Below are 15,063 nucleotides of genomic sequence, written 5' to 3' on the forward strand. Positions count from 1 at the left end.
GGGAGGTACAAAGATGAATAGGACTCGGTCCCTATCCCCCAAGAGTTAAGGCCCTGTGGTGGCGGCAAAAGTCCTTGCAAGTACTTACAATAGAAGCTAAGAATGTAAACACACGAACGGTAGGGGCTCAGTTCCGGGAAATAGTATGTGGAGGTGGTTTGGAAAATTAGCAAGGTTTTTCAGGCAAGTTGGTTTTTAAATGTTTAAAACTCACGGAATTTAAAAAAAAATTATTTTTGAGGCAAGAGCCACGATCAAGGCGCTGAAAACACAGGGAGTGGAGTATAATATGTAAAGAACAGCAGCCTGACTCGGCTCAGGGTTCCTCAAGGGATGCGGTGGGGGTGGTTTAGCGGGGTCTATGCCCAATAGCCCGGGCTGGGATCAGGCAGAAGGAAGCCGAGCTGAGATTGGATTCCGCATCTCTGTTCTTTGATTTAAGCGTTTTTTTGGTCCCTTAACAAAATTCTCCTCCTCTTTCCTAAAGAGAGTTCTAGCAGTTGGGGGGTGGGGACCGTTTCCTAAAGTCAACGCCTAAGTTAAAGGTCTGCAAGGCTTTCCACGGGTGATTGAAATCACGCACCAGAAAAGGAAACGTGTGAGAGGCGGAGTAGGGGGAACCCACTTAACAACATCATCAACCCCCAACGACACCAGCCCCTGGCGGGACAGGCCGCCCGCCCGACTCGGGAGCGGGACGCCAGCACCCGCGGGAGCTCCGCGCCCCGCCCGCCCTGGCGGGCAAGGGGGTGAGGAAGAGAGGGAGGTAGGGAGGGAGGGAGGAAGCGCGAGAGGGAGGGAGGAAGAAAGGGAGGGAGGCGGCGTCATGTGATCCGCTTCCCTGCTCCTTTAAGCGTCCACAGGCGGCGGAGCGGCCACAATCACAGCTCCGGGCATTGGGGGAGCCCGAGCCGGCTGCGCCGGGGGAATCCGTGCGGGCGCCTACCGTCCGGGTCCCATCCTCGCCGCGCTCCCGCACCCCTGAAGTTTTGCAGCGCCCAGACAGGAGGCGAGGGAGGAGGGAGCGTGAGAAGAGAGCGAACAAAAAGCACACCCTAAAACATTTATTTCCAAAAGAAAAGAAAAAGGGGGGCGCAAAAATGGCTGGGGCAATTATAGAAAACATGAGCACCAAGAAGCTATGCATTGTTGGTGGGATTCTGCTCGTGTTCCAAATCATCGCCTTTCTGGTGGGAGGCTTGATTGGTAAGTGTGAGAGCTGCAAACTTTTCCCCCTTTCTCTCTTTTCCGGCCCCTTCCCTCTTTGCCTCTCGGGCTACTTGTTACAGTATCACTGTCTTGCTTCTATGATCTAATTAGTCTGGCTATTGTGCTTAAGAAAGCAGAGCTCCATGGGGCTCCGTGGGGCACAATCCAGTCTAGTGGCTAAGAGAAAAGCAGGGGAAAAAGTTTTGGCCTAGTTTCAGTACCCACTTGAAAGGAAGGAAGGGGGTGGCGGGGGTGGGAATCTTAAGCATGGCGACGGATCGCGCGAGGAAGCGCTGGGTTACAAAGTTGATACTGCACCCCCCGCACCCCTCGCCTTTTCCCGCGTTCCCCCTTTTTCTCTCGGTTCCCTCCCATTCAGCTCTGGAGGGCAACGTAATCGACTTTATTAGGAACAACAGAAGAATCGGGGAACTGCGCCCAGTTACAGGGCAGTGCTCCCCGCCCGTTTAAACGCATGGGTCGTCTCAGCCAGGGGGTGAGAGTTTGTATTTTTGGGTCCCGACCATCGCTATCCCACCCCACGCTTCGGCAGTCGGAAGGTCGAAGCGGTGGGCAGGGAGGTGGGATGGGTGGGGTGCGATGGGAGAAAGTCCTTGGCTGGCCGTGCGGGAAGTTGGAGAGGTCGGAGGGGAACAGCGTTTCCGAAAGGTGTTGCTTTTGGCCTTGTGCCCTCTTTTGAGTCCTCCTTCCCCCACTTCTCTGAGCCCTGAGAGCGGGTGAGTCCGCAGCCCCCGATCCTCCTCGGCGTCTCGGAAAGCTCCCCCGCCCCCGCCGGAGTCCCGCACAGGTGACAGCTCTCGGAGCCCCAGGCTAAGGTGCCGGCCCTCGGGTACCTCCCCTGAAGCGCACTGCCCGGACCTCTCGGAGCCAAAGAGGCTTCTGGATGAAGAAGATGGTCTCCTGGACTTTCCACTCGAAAAACTCCTTCTCCCGCCCCCCCCCCTTCTCTCGGTCTTTATCCATCCTTCCGCCTCGCCAAACACTGGCGTTCCCTCGAGATATAGGACATCCCGGCACAAACTTCAGCGCCAACTTTGCAGCCGGTGCGGACGGGAGGTTTTGCTCCCTTACTTCGCGGATATGTGAAACTTTGCGGAGTGGGAAGTCCACGGAGGGGCTTTCTCCACACTTCCCTTTGGAAGAGTCCGCGGCGCGGGCGCTGTAGTCATCCTAGGGACCAGAGCCTGGGCACTTCGGGTCGTGTGCGTGGCGTCTTGTCTCCAGACTTGGGTTTGATGGGGGCAAACTAAAGGGAGCCTGGTTCTGTAAATCACTGGGACATCCAAGCTAATTGTTTAAACAAAGGAGAGTGGGTGAAGCTTCACCGAGCAGAGAAATTTCTGAAAGAGATTGTGTCTTTCTCAGTGTAGGTATCCACAACGTGGAAAAGGATTCAGAGTTTTTCAAGCTCATACTCTCAATTTGAGCCAAACAACTAAATCTTTTCACTCCTGGAACTCTCACCACCCACCCCCAAACACACACACACACACACACACCCATTGGGCTTTCCTGTTGTGAGCTCCGGTTTAGCTATGGGCAATCCCCATGTTTCCTTGTATTGGATTTTTTCGAGGCTCTTAATACATTCTCTGCTGGGAGCGCATGGCAGCCTTCCCTGTGCCCTCACAGTGATTATGCAGCAGTTACAATTACACCTCTTGTCTCTCTTGATGAGCAGTTGCAGTTAGATGCCATTGGATCTTGTGTGATTTCAGTGGCAGACCATAATTAAAATTTCTTGCACCTTGTGCTTTCAGGATTAAATTGGCCTATTATCCCTGCCTGACCTTCATCCTCTTTGAGGTTTTTGTACAGGCAGTGAACCATTACACATAGTTCCCGGGCGTTGGTTGGTATGTGTTTTAGGGTCCCCCCCAAAGCTGATCTCCTAGCCGCCTCGAAGACCCCATCGTCCACTGGTCTATGTTTCTTAGGGTGCTTCTGGAATTACTATAATTTCTGGAATCTTAATACTGGGGAGGTGGTTCATGGACACTGATGAGTGACCACTGGACATTAAAGTTACAGTTGGACTGGAACCATAGTATGCTCAAAGAGGGGCTTTTCTGGAGTCAGTGGTGCCAGGAGTTGTTTCTCCCCAAGAAACGTAGTGACCATACTTGGTAACAGTCTCAAAAAGTTAGTGATAGGTTCTAACCATAATTAGATTCTCTCCCACATATAAACTGCTTTATTTCCAACTTTCCTTGAAAAAGAGAACGTAGATATATGTAACACTTCTTGGGAAGAATTGTGTAAGTTTACTGTTTAGCTCCCTTCCTTCTCTGGTGGTCACAGCTCTGTCCCCAGTTCTGGCTGGAAGACTAAGATCAGATCCAGCCCACGTTGAACACTTTGAACAGGGACTTAGCCTTTTATCTCCTCCATGTACAGCAGCGATTTTCAACCTGTGTGCCGTGGCACCCTGGTGAGTCAAAAGAATTTTTAAAGCTTGTAGTACCTGACTATTTAGTCAAGGGCACTGACAACGGCCAACACAATAGCCGTCCAGTGTGAACGAATTAAAATTATACTTACTATTTTTGTCAAATTGGCAAAAAAACATTTTTGGTGTGCCACGGAATTTTAGTAGTTTATGTGTGCCACCAGATGAAAAAGGTTTAAAATTGCTGATTTTGAGAATTTTTCTTTCTGCTTTCTTTTCCTTCTTTCCTTCCTCCCTCCCTCCCTCCCTCCCTCCCCCCCCCCTCTCTCTCTCTTTCTTTCTTTCCTTTTCCTTTCTGTTAAAGAAATCTTGGAACTTGGGTACACTACAAGACCCAAACATGGGAAATAAATATCAACACAAGGTAAGTGATATGCTTTCCCACCGCACTTCTCTAAATCGGAAAGCAGATGAAGCGAAGCAAAGAACAGACCTTCAGCGAAGTGGGCAAGTGGAATCTGTAGATGGAGGAGCAGTTTATAGGCTGGAAAGTTGAAGTCAAGTTCAGAAAATTTCTCTTCTGCTCTCCCCAGGGAGAAGTCCTCAGTTCCACTGACACGTTAGAAGGAAGGTGTCCCGGGTGGGAAGTGTCTTTCTGATACATCTGCAGAGGCCAAGGGAGAGAGTGAAATTTTAGTGTCCAACTGACCGTGATAGATGTTCCTTCCTGCTCACGGTTGTCCCAGGTGAAAAGAAACATGACAGCGTAGGAAGGGGAGGATCTGAATGGCAAAGCTCCAGATTTTAAGGCTGTAAGTACTACACACATGACACAAAACACAAACACACACCCCAAACAACAACGACAAACCGTGCACCCCACAGTCACCACGCCAGTCAGTTAACCCATAGGCTTCAGTCTCCTCACAGGTAGGTTAGCGAGTTTCAGTGTTCTTTCAGTTATAACATTTCACGAATTTGTCAGTGCTTAGTTTTACATGAGACTTAGGCTGGTGTTTGGTTGCAGCCTTCCAGAATTGATGGGGAAATTTTAAACATTAGGTGAAAAGCAAGCAGAATTGGATTTTAATTAGCCAGCTTAAACACTCCCCTGCCCCAGACCTTCTTAGAACCAAGTTTTTGTGTGTGTGCTTGTTTTATTTGTTTGTTTTTCTTGTGGGTCTGTATGCTGCTGAATCTTCAATGATATTTTGTAGAAAGCCTCTGGAAAGCAATATTCTATATGGTAGGATTTGGGTTATTTAAAAATTCACTGAATTACACTATGCTTTTGTGAGGACTTTGAGCCATTGTAAAATCTTGCATCTGTTTTCTTATATATTGAAAAGGTTTCTTAAGTGGCTAGCCTCTTTAGTATTTAGAACTCATTTAAAAATTTAAGCACCCCCTGAAGGAAAATTTTAAAAAATTTAAAGATATTGCTTAGATCTTTATCCTCCTTAAAAGTAAGGGGGATAGTTTGTTAAAAAAGAATTTCTGCAGAAAGTTTTTTGAAAATAAATTTTCTTTTATTTCACATCTGGTGCCTTTAGTTCATGAAGACACAGCTGCAGGGGTGAAGGGGGTGGGGAGGAAGCCATGTGACCTGCCCAACAGGAGTGCAGCCGCCTAAAAATCATGAACTTGAATCCCTGGCCCATTATGTGCAATTTGCTCAGCTTCAAATTAGTCATGTCTGGGGGATATAATGGTTGAAAAAGCAGGTCACTGTTCCCACCTGTTCTGAAACTGTGAGGAGTATGAAGACCAGGACTGGATGAGTAGAAAATTATTGCGTTGTTTTAAGTGTACACATAAATGAGAATATTCCAAACTTAAACTACAAATAAGTATCAACAAATGATCAATAATTCTTTCTTTAGGAAAGACTGCCCTTTCTTTCATCAGCTCACTCTGCGAGTATGTTAATGCGGAGACTGTTGTGTGTGGGTGTGTATCAGTTTTCTCAATTTTTAGGTGGACTTATCTACTGCCTTTCAATGATACAGCCTATGCTATTGTGTTGTTACTGTTTAAATGGGAACTATTGGTGGTCTTAATTTTGGTTTATTCTGTTTTTGTTTCTGTGACTATCATGTATTTAGAAGTTGCAAGATTTAAAGCATTTAAATACAATTACAATTATGCAGTGTATATAAGAGTTTGCATCCTGGTCTGTTAGGTTTTAAGCTTATTGTGGTATTTATTATATTTCAGCATATGTTAATAATGCAGTGCTTTTAATCCTGCAGTGTTTCCATATCTGGTGAGAATCTTGAAAAGAATAATTAATTAATTGGCCTTCTTTAAATGTTAGCCCACATTTTTCTGTATTTGATTGTCCCTTTTATTTTGTAAAATGTTTATATCTGACTAAAGCGTGTTCTTTTTTCTTTTCTTTAAATATTTTATTTATTTATTTATCTTTTAGAGGGGAAGGAGAGAGGGAGAGAAACATCAATGTATGGTTGCTTTTCGTGCATCCCCTGCTGGGAGTTGGCCTTCAGGGAACCGGCCTGCAACCCAGGCATGTGCCCTGGCTGGGAATCGAACTGCGATCCTCTGGTTCGCAGGCCCGCACTCAATCCACTGAGCTACACTAGCCAGGGCGCGTGTTCTTTTTTCTTTGTTTATTACTAGAGTATCAACTGTGGTTTGTGAGAGTACTATGCAAGGTCAAAAATTTTTGTAAAATTTTCTACAATTGAAATTACATTATTAAAAAAATAATGACTTAAAAAAACTAAAATACCTCCTTGGATATTGCAACAAAATCATGCTTATGCTAACAGTCTCTAATCGTGCTTTCATCTAGTTGTTCAGTAAAGCCTGTCTAGCCTTCTCTTGGAAGTTTCCCTTCTCCCAGTTAAAGGTGACAAATATTTCCTTGAGATTATAGAGTAGCTTTGTAAGGTTTTCAAGTCCCCTGCCTGGAACCCATTTCTAGATTCAAAGCCTTTTCTGCCTAGTTAACATTTTGTGATAACTTGGCCTTTAATTTTAAAAAAAATCCATGTAGACTGAGGAAAGATTCTTACCTTATATTCTTCATGAAGGGGTTTCTGTGGAGATTTAGAATTTGAGGTTTCATGAAGGTCCTTAGCTTTGAGCTCATGTGCGTCACCTGCCTAGTGCACAAAAATATTTTTAAAAGATTTTATTTATTTATTTTGAGAGAGAGGGTAAGGGAGGGAGAAAGAAGGAGAGAAACATGGATGTGGGAGAGAAACATTGATCAGTTGCTTGCTGCATACCCCCTACCTGGGACCCACCTGCAACCCAGGCATGTGCTCTGACTTGGAATTGAACCAGTGACCTTTCAGTTTTGCAGGTGATGACCAACCCACTGAGCCACACCAGTCAGGCAAAATATTGATTAGAGCCTACTGTGTGCCCCAAATAGGGCCATAGTACAGGCTAGGGATTAGCAAAGAGGGGACTTGAAACCTGAGTAACCTAGGGAAGCCAGAGGCAGAAGAGAACCCCTCTAAATACAAGTTCACCAGCAAAAGATTTCCTGAGATAAGATTTCTAGCATCAAGAGAATTCTCACTCATTTACTGGGAATTTGAGAACATGTGAAATGAGAAGCCCTGTTAATTATAACATCAAATAATTATATTAATATTTCATCTTAGAATAGCCCTGGCTGGTATAGCTCAGTGGATTGAGCACAGGCCTGCGAACCAGAGGATCGCAGTTCGATTCCCAGTCAGGGTACATGTCTGGGTTGCAGGCAGGTTCCCTGCAGGCCAACTCCCAGCAGGGGACGCAGGAAAGGCAACCATACATTGATGTTTCTCTCCCTCTCTCCTTCCCCTCTAAAGATAAAAAAATAAATAAAATCTTTAAAAACAAACAAACAAACAAAATTTCATCTTAAAATACATAATAAAATAATAAGAATGTTTTGCATGTGTTAAATGTGTACTCTGTGTCAGATATTATTTAATTTTTCCATGCAAATGAAAAACCAAATTGGTACTGCTCTACCCAGTTAGCATGCAAGTTAACTGAGGTACAGAAAAGTCTAGAAGAAGTGCTCACAATTGCCTAACTAGTCATTGTCAAAGCTGGGGCTCCAATCTGACAATAGAACCAGAATCTCAGCTATTATGTGATCCTGCCTCCACCTCCCAAAATCTTGACGTCAAGGACTGAATAAAAATGGTTTAAATATAGGAAGATATGGTGAGTAACAATAGAAAAACAACTGTCTTATTTTTACATCATTGGGGAACGTGTAAAAAGGAAGAGACATCAAATATTATGATAAATGACATGGAGTCCAGCCGTACATAGTCAAACATCGCCCGTACCAAGGCCACGGGAGGACACCTTTTGATATGTCTGCATATGCGAGTCCGACCAACTTGGTACAAGTTCTAACCAGTCTCCATAATTGTATGAATCATCCACTGCCTGAGCGGCCAAGTTCATTAACCATAATGTGTTTGCGTTCTGCTACTTTAAGGAAGATTACTTGATTTTGTTTTCTCTAGTTAGTGGTTTTAATCTACTTATGTAGTTATGTAAGTCTGGACTTCAAAGGAAGAGGCGAGAAGGAGTCAGCTGAGGTCGGAGAGGGTATCAGAGGCTGTGAGCTGGCAGGGACGGCAGAGCAGTTGAGAGAGGAGCCTCCACTGAAAACCGAAAGTTCGGTTCCCCATAGGATAATTTTTGTTTATATTCACACCCATGCATCACAATGAGGGCATTTCCAACTAGAGGCTTCCATGCTGCCACCATGAACAGGTACGTTTAGTTCTTTGGAAAAAATGCTGATAGAATTCTCCTATTGAAAGATTTGTTGTCCTCAGTTTTGACAGAGGCTCTTGAGAGATGATGGCAGGTGGGGACCATCAAGACATGGAATGATCACTTCTGTTCCATTTTAGGTCTTGTGTCTTCCCTGGGCTGTGGTAGTGGTGGTCTAACAGACAAATGGGGCAGATAGGGACAGTTCGCAGAGAAAGTACCTCGATGGGTTTGGAGATGGGAGTAGAGAAGAGGAGCTTGAGGTGTTCAAGCCCTCAAAGGATTGCTAAATAACCGAAATGGGCAACTCGTGTTTTAGAATACAAAAATACTAAGATTCTCTAGCCTTTTATTGCTCTTCTTCCTACCCTCCACACCTCTTTTGCAGAGCAAAGGCAATAATCAGATTGTCATCCAACCGGTAGTGAAAGATCTGGGTTATTATGATTTGCTGGATCTACTCAATGAGTATGGAAAGCATTTTATGTATGTTGATTCATTTAATAATCATAATGGACCTTGAGGCTCATTGGAGGAACTTTTCAGAGGTTGCAGATATAGTAAATAAGAGGGCTGGCACTCAAGTCCATGTTCCTTGACTGAATCCTAAGTCTTAAGTCTAATGCCATTGTCCTATTATCTGTTCAATTTCCATGGGTAACAAAGGGTGGAGTGTGATGAACCTAATTCTACACAGATGCAATAGAAGATGGAAGCTGTCACCCCTATTTCTATTTCAACTGTTTCCCCAAACCTCATACTCTCATCACTGACTAGGTACTACTCACAGACCTAGTTAATTCGTAAACAAATCCCAATTTCAATGCGTACTAACTTCTTACACTAGTCATTGTAAATGCTGACCGGTGTTGGGGGCTGAACCTGAGAAAACTGCACCCCAGGTACTCCTAAAAAGAAATTACACACAGCAAAGATTGACTGAGAATTCTACTTGAAAATGTGTCAGAATTACTGACCTCAGAGTGCTCCCTGGGTTTGGCATATACAATAGGTCTTGAATATAGTTGTTGAATGTAAGAGAGGAACATGGGGGTGGAGAAGGAAGATGGGAGTAGAGTGTGGACTCAGGAAAGAAAAACTAAGCCCCTTTTTAAACATATGAGACCATATCTCTGGGATACGGCTTGTATCTGGATTTCCCAAACCTACTTCCTATGTCACGCCCAACCCCCGTCTGCTATGCCTATTGAAATCCTGGCCTTCAAGTACAATTTTCTCCCTCTTTTTGTCTTTCCTACTCCATTCTTTTCATATTTCCTGATAAAGGGGTGTTCTTTCCCTACTGGCCCACAGGAATTATAAGTCCTTCTTCAACTTCTGGTTAACTCCCTGGGTTAACTTGGAGGCTTTATCCACAACACAATATTTCCAAGAGAACAGGTAATTGAAAAGAAGAGGCCAAATTATTACATTTGTTTTGGCAAGGCATTATGATTTTTCTTTAGAAAGAAGGTAATGGGCCTGTAAATGAATTGCTTAGGTTTTTTAAAGCCACAGATTAGTAAGATTTGGCTCATGAGAGCTGGTTGGGGGCCACTTAACTGCTGCCTTAGTCCTGGCTGAGCCCCTCCCCGAGAGAGAGCTCCTGGTCGCAAGGCAGTACCATGCAGTGGGCAGAATCTTGGCTCGCACTCTGCAAATGACTTGTCTCAGTGACCTCCAATAAGTCACAAATGCTCCTTGGCTCCCAACCGCAACTGTGATGTGGGACAGAGCCCTCTTATATCATGGATGATGGTTTCGAGGACCTTGGGGACACGGCGTCTGTTGGGGTGCCTCATTGAACCAGGCCCACGAGAGATTCGATGCCCAGAGGACTCTTTTCTGAAACTATCTGATTAACTCCATAGCCGTCTCTGCTACTTTCCTTTCTCTGTCCATCTCTGTTTTTAGATATGGAGGAAATTCAATCATGATGCTGTTTATTTCCTGTTCTTTTTCTTCCTTGAGTCACCACCACTTTGCCAAACACCTCCAGATTCAGAGACCTACTGAGGATGAAGGAATGGGATTGACCCAAAGCATTATCCAGTTTGGGTTTGAAAGTACAAAACAGGTCATTCCATTCTGTTTCCTAACATGACTTTCCATGCTGTAGCCAGATGTCTCATAATAAGCCTTCCCCGAACAGTGGACACGATTCCAGAAAACTAGTAAATAAGAACACAAGTCTAAAGCATTCTCCTAAGCATGCACATTTTGCCCCAAAGAGAACCCCTCATGCTTTTACTCAAGGTCTATCTGTTATTTTTGTGTTTTACACAGTAATTAATTAATTTGTAAAGGGCCAGAGGGAGGGAGAAGGAGGGGGAGAGATACATTAACCTGCAACCCAGGCATGTGCCCCGACTGGGAATTGAACTGAGACATTTCCCCTTGTAGGATGACACCGAACCAACTGAGCCACACCAACCAGGGTGCATTATACACAATTTTAATAGAGCTTGGTTATGCCATTTCTAAGTCTACAACAGTTGAGACAGTTTGCCATCTCTGGCAGTAGAGAGATGAAAGAGTGTGGTTACCTGAGGGCAGAGGAAAAGAGGGGAGGACACCCAGGAGCCTGGGGTCTCTGTGGTACCCGCAGGTCACTTCACACCTCAATACCCCACTGGCAGCATCACTACATCATAAGCTGATAAGATAATTGATTATTCTCCAAGGTGGTCTTATTACTTGCCATGAATGTAGCTTTTTGGATGAATGTATCCACACACTTTGGTGTTGTTTGGCCTAAATGGAAGCTGTGGTGCTTGTTTCTATGAAAGTGTAAAAATAAAAGGACCTTGGAGACTGTCTTGTCCCACCTCCTTTGAGGAGGAATCAGAGTCCTAGGAAAAGAAAGGGGCTCAATTTACAGAATCAGAGACAGAACCAAGGCTTGGATTCATGTTCTAATGCCAGTCAGCCCTCCAAACTTGTATCTCCTTCTGAGCTTCAGCATGAAGACTGTTTGATTTCTGTCCAAACTCAAGAAAATTCCCCCATTTGTAGTTCTTTTTTTAGAGCACAGGGAAGGGAGGGAGAAAGAGACAGAGAGAAACATCAACGTGTGGCTGCCTCTTGTGTGCCCCGACTGGGGACCTGGCCTGCAACCCAGGCATGTGCCCTGCCCGGGAATGGAATCCATGACCCTCTGGTTTGCAGGCCGGCACACAATCCACCGAGACACACCAGCCAGGGTGCCATTTGTAGTTCTTACAGCTTTATTCACTTTCTGTAACTTGAAAATAAAATAGTAATAACTTGAATGCCTTCACCTTCTTGCTTTTGTTTACTTAATATTCTTAGCTAATCTCTTATGGAACAATATAATCATACACAATGTTAAGCTGTTCTATGTGGATTTTAAAGGATACTACAGAATTAAAAAACAAAACTAAATTCCTTGCTTGCTTGCTGAGGGCGTGGTACATTCCCTTCCTGTTGGTTGAGAAAATGCTGTAAATTTAAAATTTAAAAAGGAAAAGTCCTGCAACTGTGGTCCTTAACAATCCAACCAAAGACCCATCTTTGTGGTTATTTTTAAGACTTCATCAATCAGAGGCTCCTTTGACTAAAATTCTGTTACTAACTTATGTGCTTTCGGGGGATGTGTGATGCAAGCGTAATTCCGAAATTGTAGTGAGTTTAGGGGAAGTGGCATGGCATATATTTTTTGGTCTGTTTTACATACAAAAGGAACAACAAAATTTCTCAACCTTCCTTTCTACCATTTCTTCACTCTGAGGATAATTGCAAACAGAACATTCAAGTTGCGAAAATAGGACTTAAAATGTCGAGGGCTCCATACCACTGTAACTGATGGGCATGTTTCTGTGACTCCAGAGGAGCAAGTGTTGCACTGTAAATTCTTCCTCTTCCTCTTCTTTGTTGGAATCATGCAGAGTCACAAGGCGCTATGCTTTTCTGCATCCTCTGATTTAGCCCTAATAAATTCTGACTTTTAAGTGTCTGTTTAGCAACTTTGCCTTCAGGTGATCATAGCCAAAAAGTTGGGTTTCATATTTATTAAATCTAGCTCTCTGTTAGGGCAAGTGGGTCTTTTGAAGGCCCTCTTCCCTTTACTCTGGGTTCTTGTATATTTTGTCTGCCCTCTGTTGAATTGTGACTTGCCTGAGAACAGAATGCCTCAAATGTAGAAAGAATACATCCCCACATTCCTTTCTTTTCTCTGTTCTGTTGAGCTAGTTCTGACTTGTGGGAAAAGGACTCTAACTTTAATTCATGTTTGGTATCACTTACAGGACACACCTCTACTTAGAAATGATCAGCTTTTTCATAATCGTGGGGTAAAGTAGGGTGGAGTGGGGAGGTACTTGGCTGCGACTGACAACTCTGGACTTCAAGCATCCTTTTAGTCACACCTTTACTCTGAATTTTACAGAATTTGCAGGTCCATCAGAGAGCTGGTGTTAAATCCCCAGGACCATTCTTTGAGCATGCCTGAACAGAACAGAGTTTTTTCCTAAGAGAACATGGTATTTATGGATAACAGTTGATGAAAGTCAAAGAAATAGGATAATTTGTAGATGCCCAAGATTTTTAAAACTAAAAGGATACTAAGTTGCCTTTCAATTAACATTTGTTTCCTTTTTTATTTTATTTTTTTACCAACATCAGAAGAATTCCCCCGTTCCCCTAACCAACCCAACTATGAAAAAGAGAGAAACTACTTTGGGAGTAGGATGAGCAGCGGGATGTTTGGGATGTAAACAAAAACAACATTAATGTACATTGAGGCCGTAATATTTCTGGGTTAGGACTTGGGTTGGGCATTGATACCCGTTCTGTCCATTTAATCCTCTGGGCGGCTCACTTTAGAATAACACTCCTGCCTTGGCCGCTGTGTGTGGCTTGGGTGGAGTGGGGGCATGTACAAGAAGGCAGCCAATCTGTTTCTCTTTCACATAGATGTTTCTCTCCCTCCCACCCTCTCTCTCCCTTCCTTTCTCTCTGAAAGCAATAAAAAATATATATCCTCGGTGAGAGGGGAAAAATGGAGTAACACTCCTGGCTAAGCACAACTGACACAGTATTTTGAAAGTTGCCCTTGGCCCTGGCTGGTGTGGCTCAGTGGATTGAGTACTGGCCTGCAAACGAAAGGGTTGCCAGTTCGATTCCCAGTCCAGGTACATTCCTGGGTTGTGGGCTGGGTCCATAGTTGGGGGCATGTGAGAGGCAACTGATCTATGTATCTCTCGCACATCGATGTTTCTTTCCCTCTCTTTCTCTTTCCTTTCCCCTTCCTCTAAAAATTAATTAATCAATTAAAAAAAGAGAGTTGCCTTTCATGTTTTGGCCTTCTCATATGATTCATAGGAAACTGCCATTCTATAAAACAGCATGGTCCTGGCTGAAGGATTTCCATACGATGTTTCTGTTCAGTGAAAAACTTACTCATCCTTCCACCCAAAGCAGATTTCTTTTTTTAAAAGATTTTTTTAATTTATCTTTAGAGGGGAAGGGAAGGAGAGAGGGAGAGAAATATCAATGTATGGTTGCCTCTCGTGTGTCCCCTGCTGGGAATTGGCCTGCAACCCAGGACTGTGCCCTGACCGGGAATCGAACTGTGATCCTTTGGTTCCCAGGCCCGTGCTCAACCCACTGAGCCACACCAGCCAGGGCCCAAAGCAGATTTCTTACTGATCATTTTCTAACATGTGGTTTTATGGTGATCAGTGGGTGTGATCTGGTTCGTCATCACACTTGCTTTATAACATGGACTACCACTCACATGCTTTGAACCTCAGTTTCCTCATCTAAAGATTTCTCCTTCACAGGGACACTATTGGGTTTCAATGACAGCATGTAAATTACCTGAGCATGCATGTTAGATCAATTATATATCAGCCATTTTCCTGAACTAGAAGTTGTCACTAATTAACTTCTTAAAGTTTGGTTTTTCAGGGTTTTTTATCATTCTTTCTCTGGTTAAGCCTGTGGCAGATTATTTCTGCCTCTTTGTTGACTATATAAAACATTAGCCTGGCTTGAGAGCCATCCGTTAGGCACAATCCAAGCTAGCTAACAGTTCAAAAAGCAGGTCATTTACACATTTGGTGAATGAGAGTGATTAACTTAGTTTTTGATCTGGTCAGCGACCGTTTTCAGCAACGGTTTAATTTTTATCTTCAATTTTGCCTTTTAAATTGCTGGGCCAGTATTCATGGCTCTTTCTAGCATAGATAAGCCCAGGTAGTAAAGCTTGTAAATGGAGGTAACTCAGTTCATGGAAGAGCTATACCCCATCCCTGCATGCTGCAGAGGGAATCCCAACTGTTCTTCTGTGTCACATTATAGAATTGAAGTAATCACCCATGGGGAAATTATTTTGCTTCTAGATAATAATGTTAGTGACAACGACCTTTCAAAGTCAAGATTCAAAAGAAAAAATAATCTCATAAAATATTAACTGCTTCTAAAATATTAACTAGAATTATAGTGCTCTATTACAAGAAATTATAAACAAAAAATAAAGATGAAACTATAGCCCCTATAAAACTGTAAGCTACATGAGAGCAAGGCTGGCCTAATTTGCTCAGCTTTATCTCCAGTGGTTACCATGGGGTAGTGCAGGGCAGGTGCCCAGTAAATACTTGCTGAAGAAACAGATGGATGCCTTGCATTTTGGACCTATTGCAGAGGTAGCTGAAAGGCTTCAA

The 15,063-nt window shown here is 43.9% G+C and overlaps 1 protein-coding gene across 1 annotated transcript in view; it reads left to right on the top strand.

The window, feature by feature from the left end:
• The first annotated feature begins 852 nt into the window (after positions 1–852).
• The window catches only part of WLS (Wnt ligand secretion mediator), a 107,043-nt gene continuing 92,832 nt past the window's right edge, over positions 853–15,063 (top strand). The window contains exon 1 of the mRNA XM_037042737.1: positions 853–1,206. Within this exon, the coding sequence (XP_036898632.1) occupies positions 1,101–1,206 (106 nt within the window). The 5' untranslated portion in view covers positions 853–1,100. The remainder of the gene's footprint in view (positions 1,207–15,063) is intronic.

The sequence above is a fragment of the Sturnira hondurensis genome, unplaced genomic scaffold, assembly GCF_014824575.4.
Source record: "Sturnira hondurensis isolate 20B ecotype Veracruz unplaced genomic scaffold, ASM1482457v3 Scaffold0000648, whole genome shotgun sequence".
NCBI lineage: Eukaryota > Metazoa > Chordata > Mammalia > Chiroptera > Phyllostomidae > Sturnira > Sturnira hondurensis.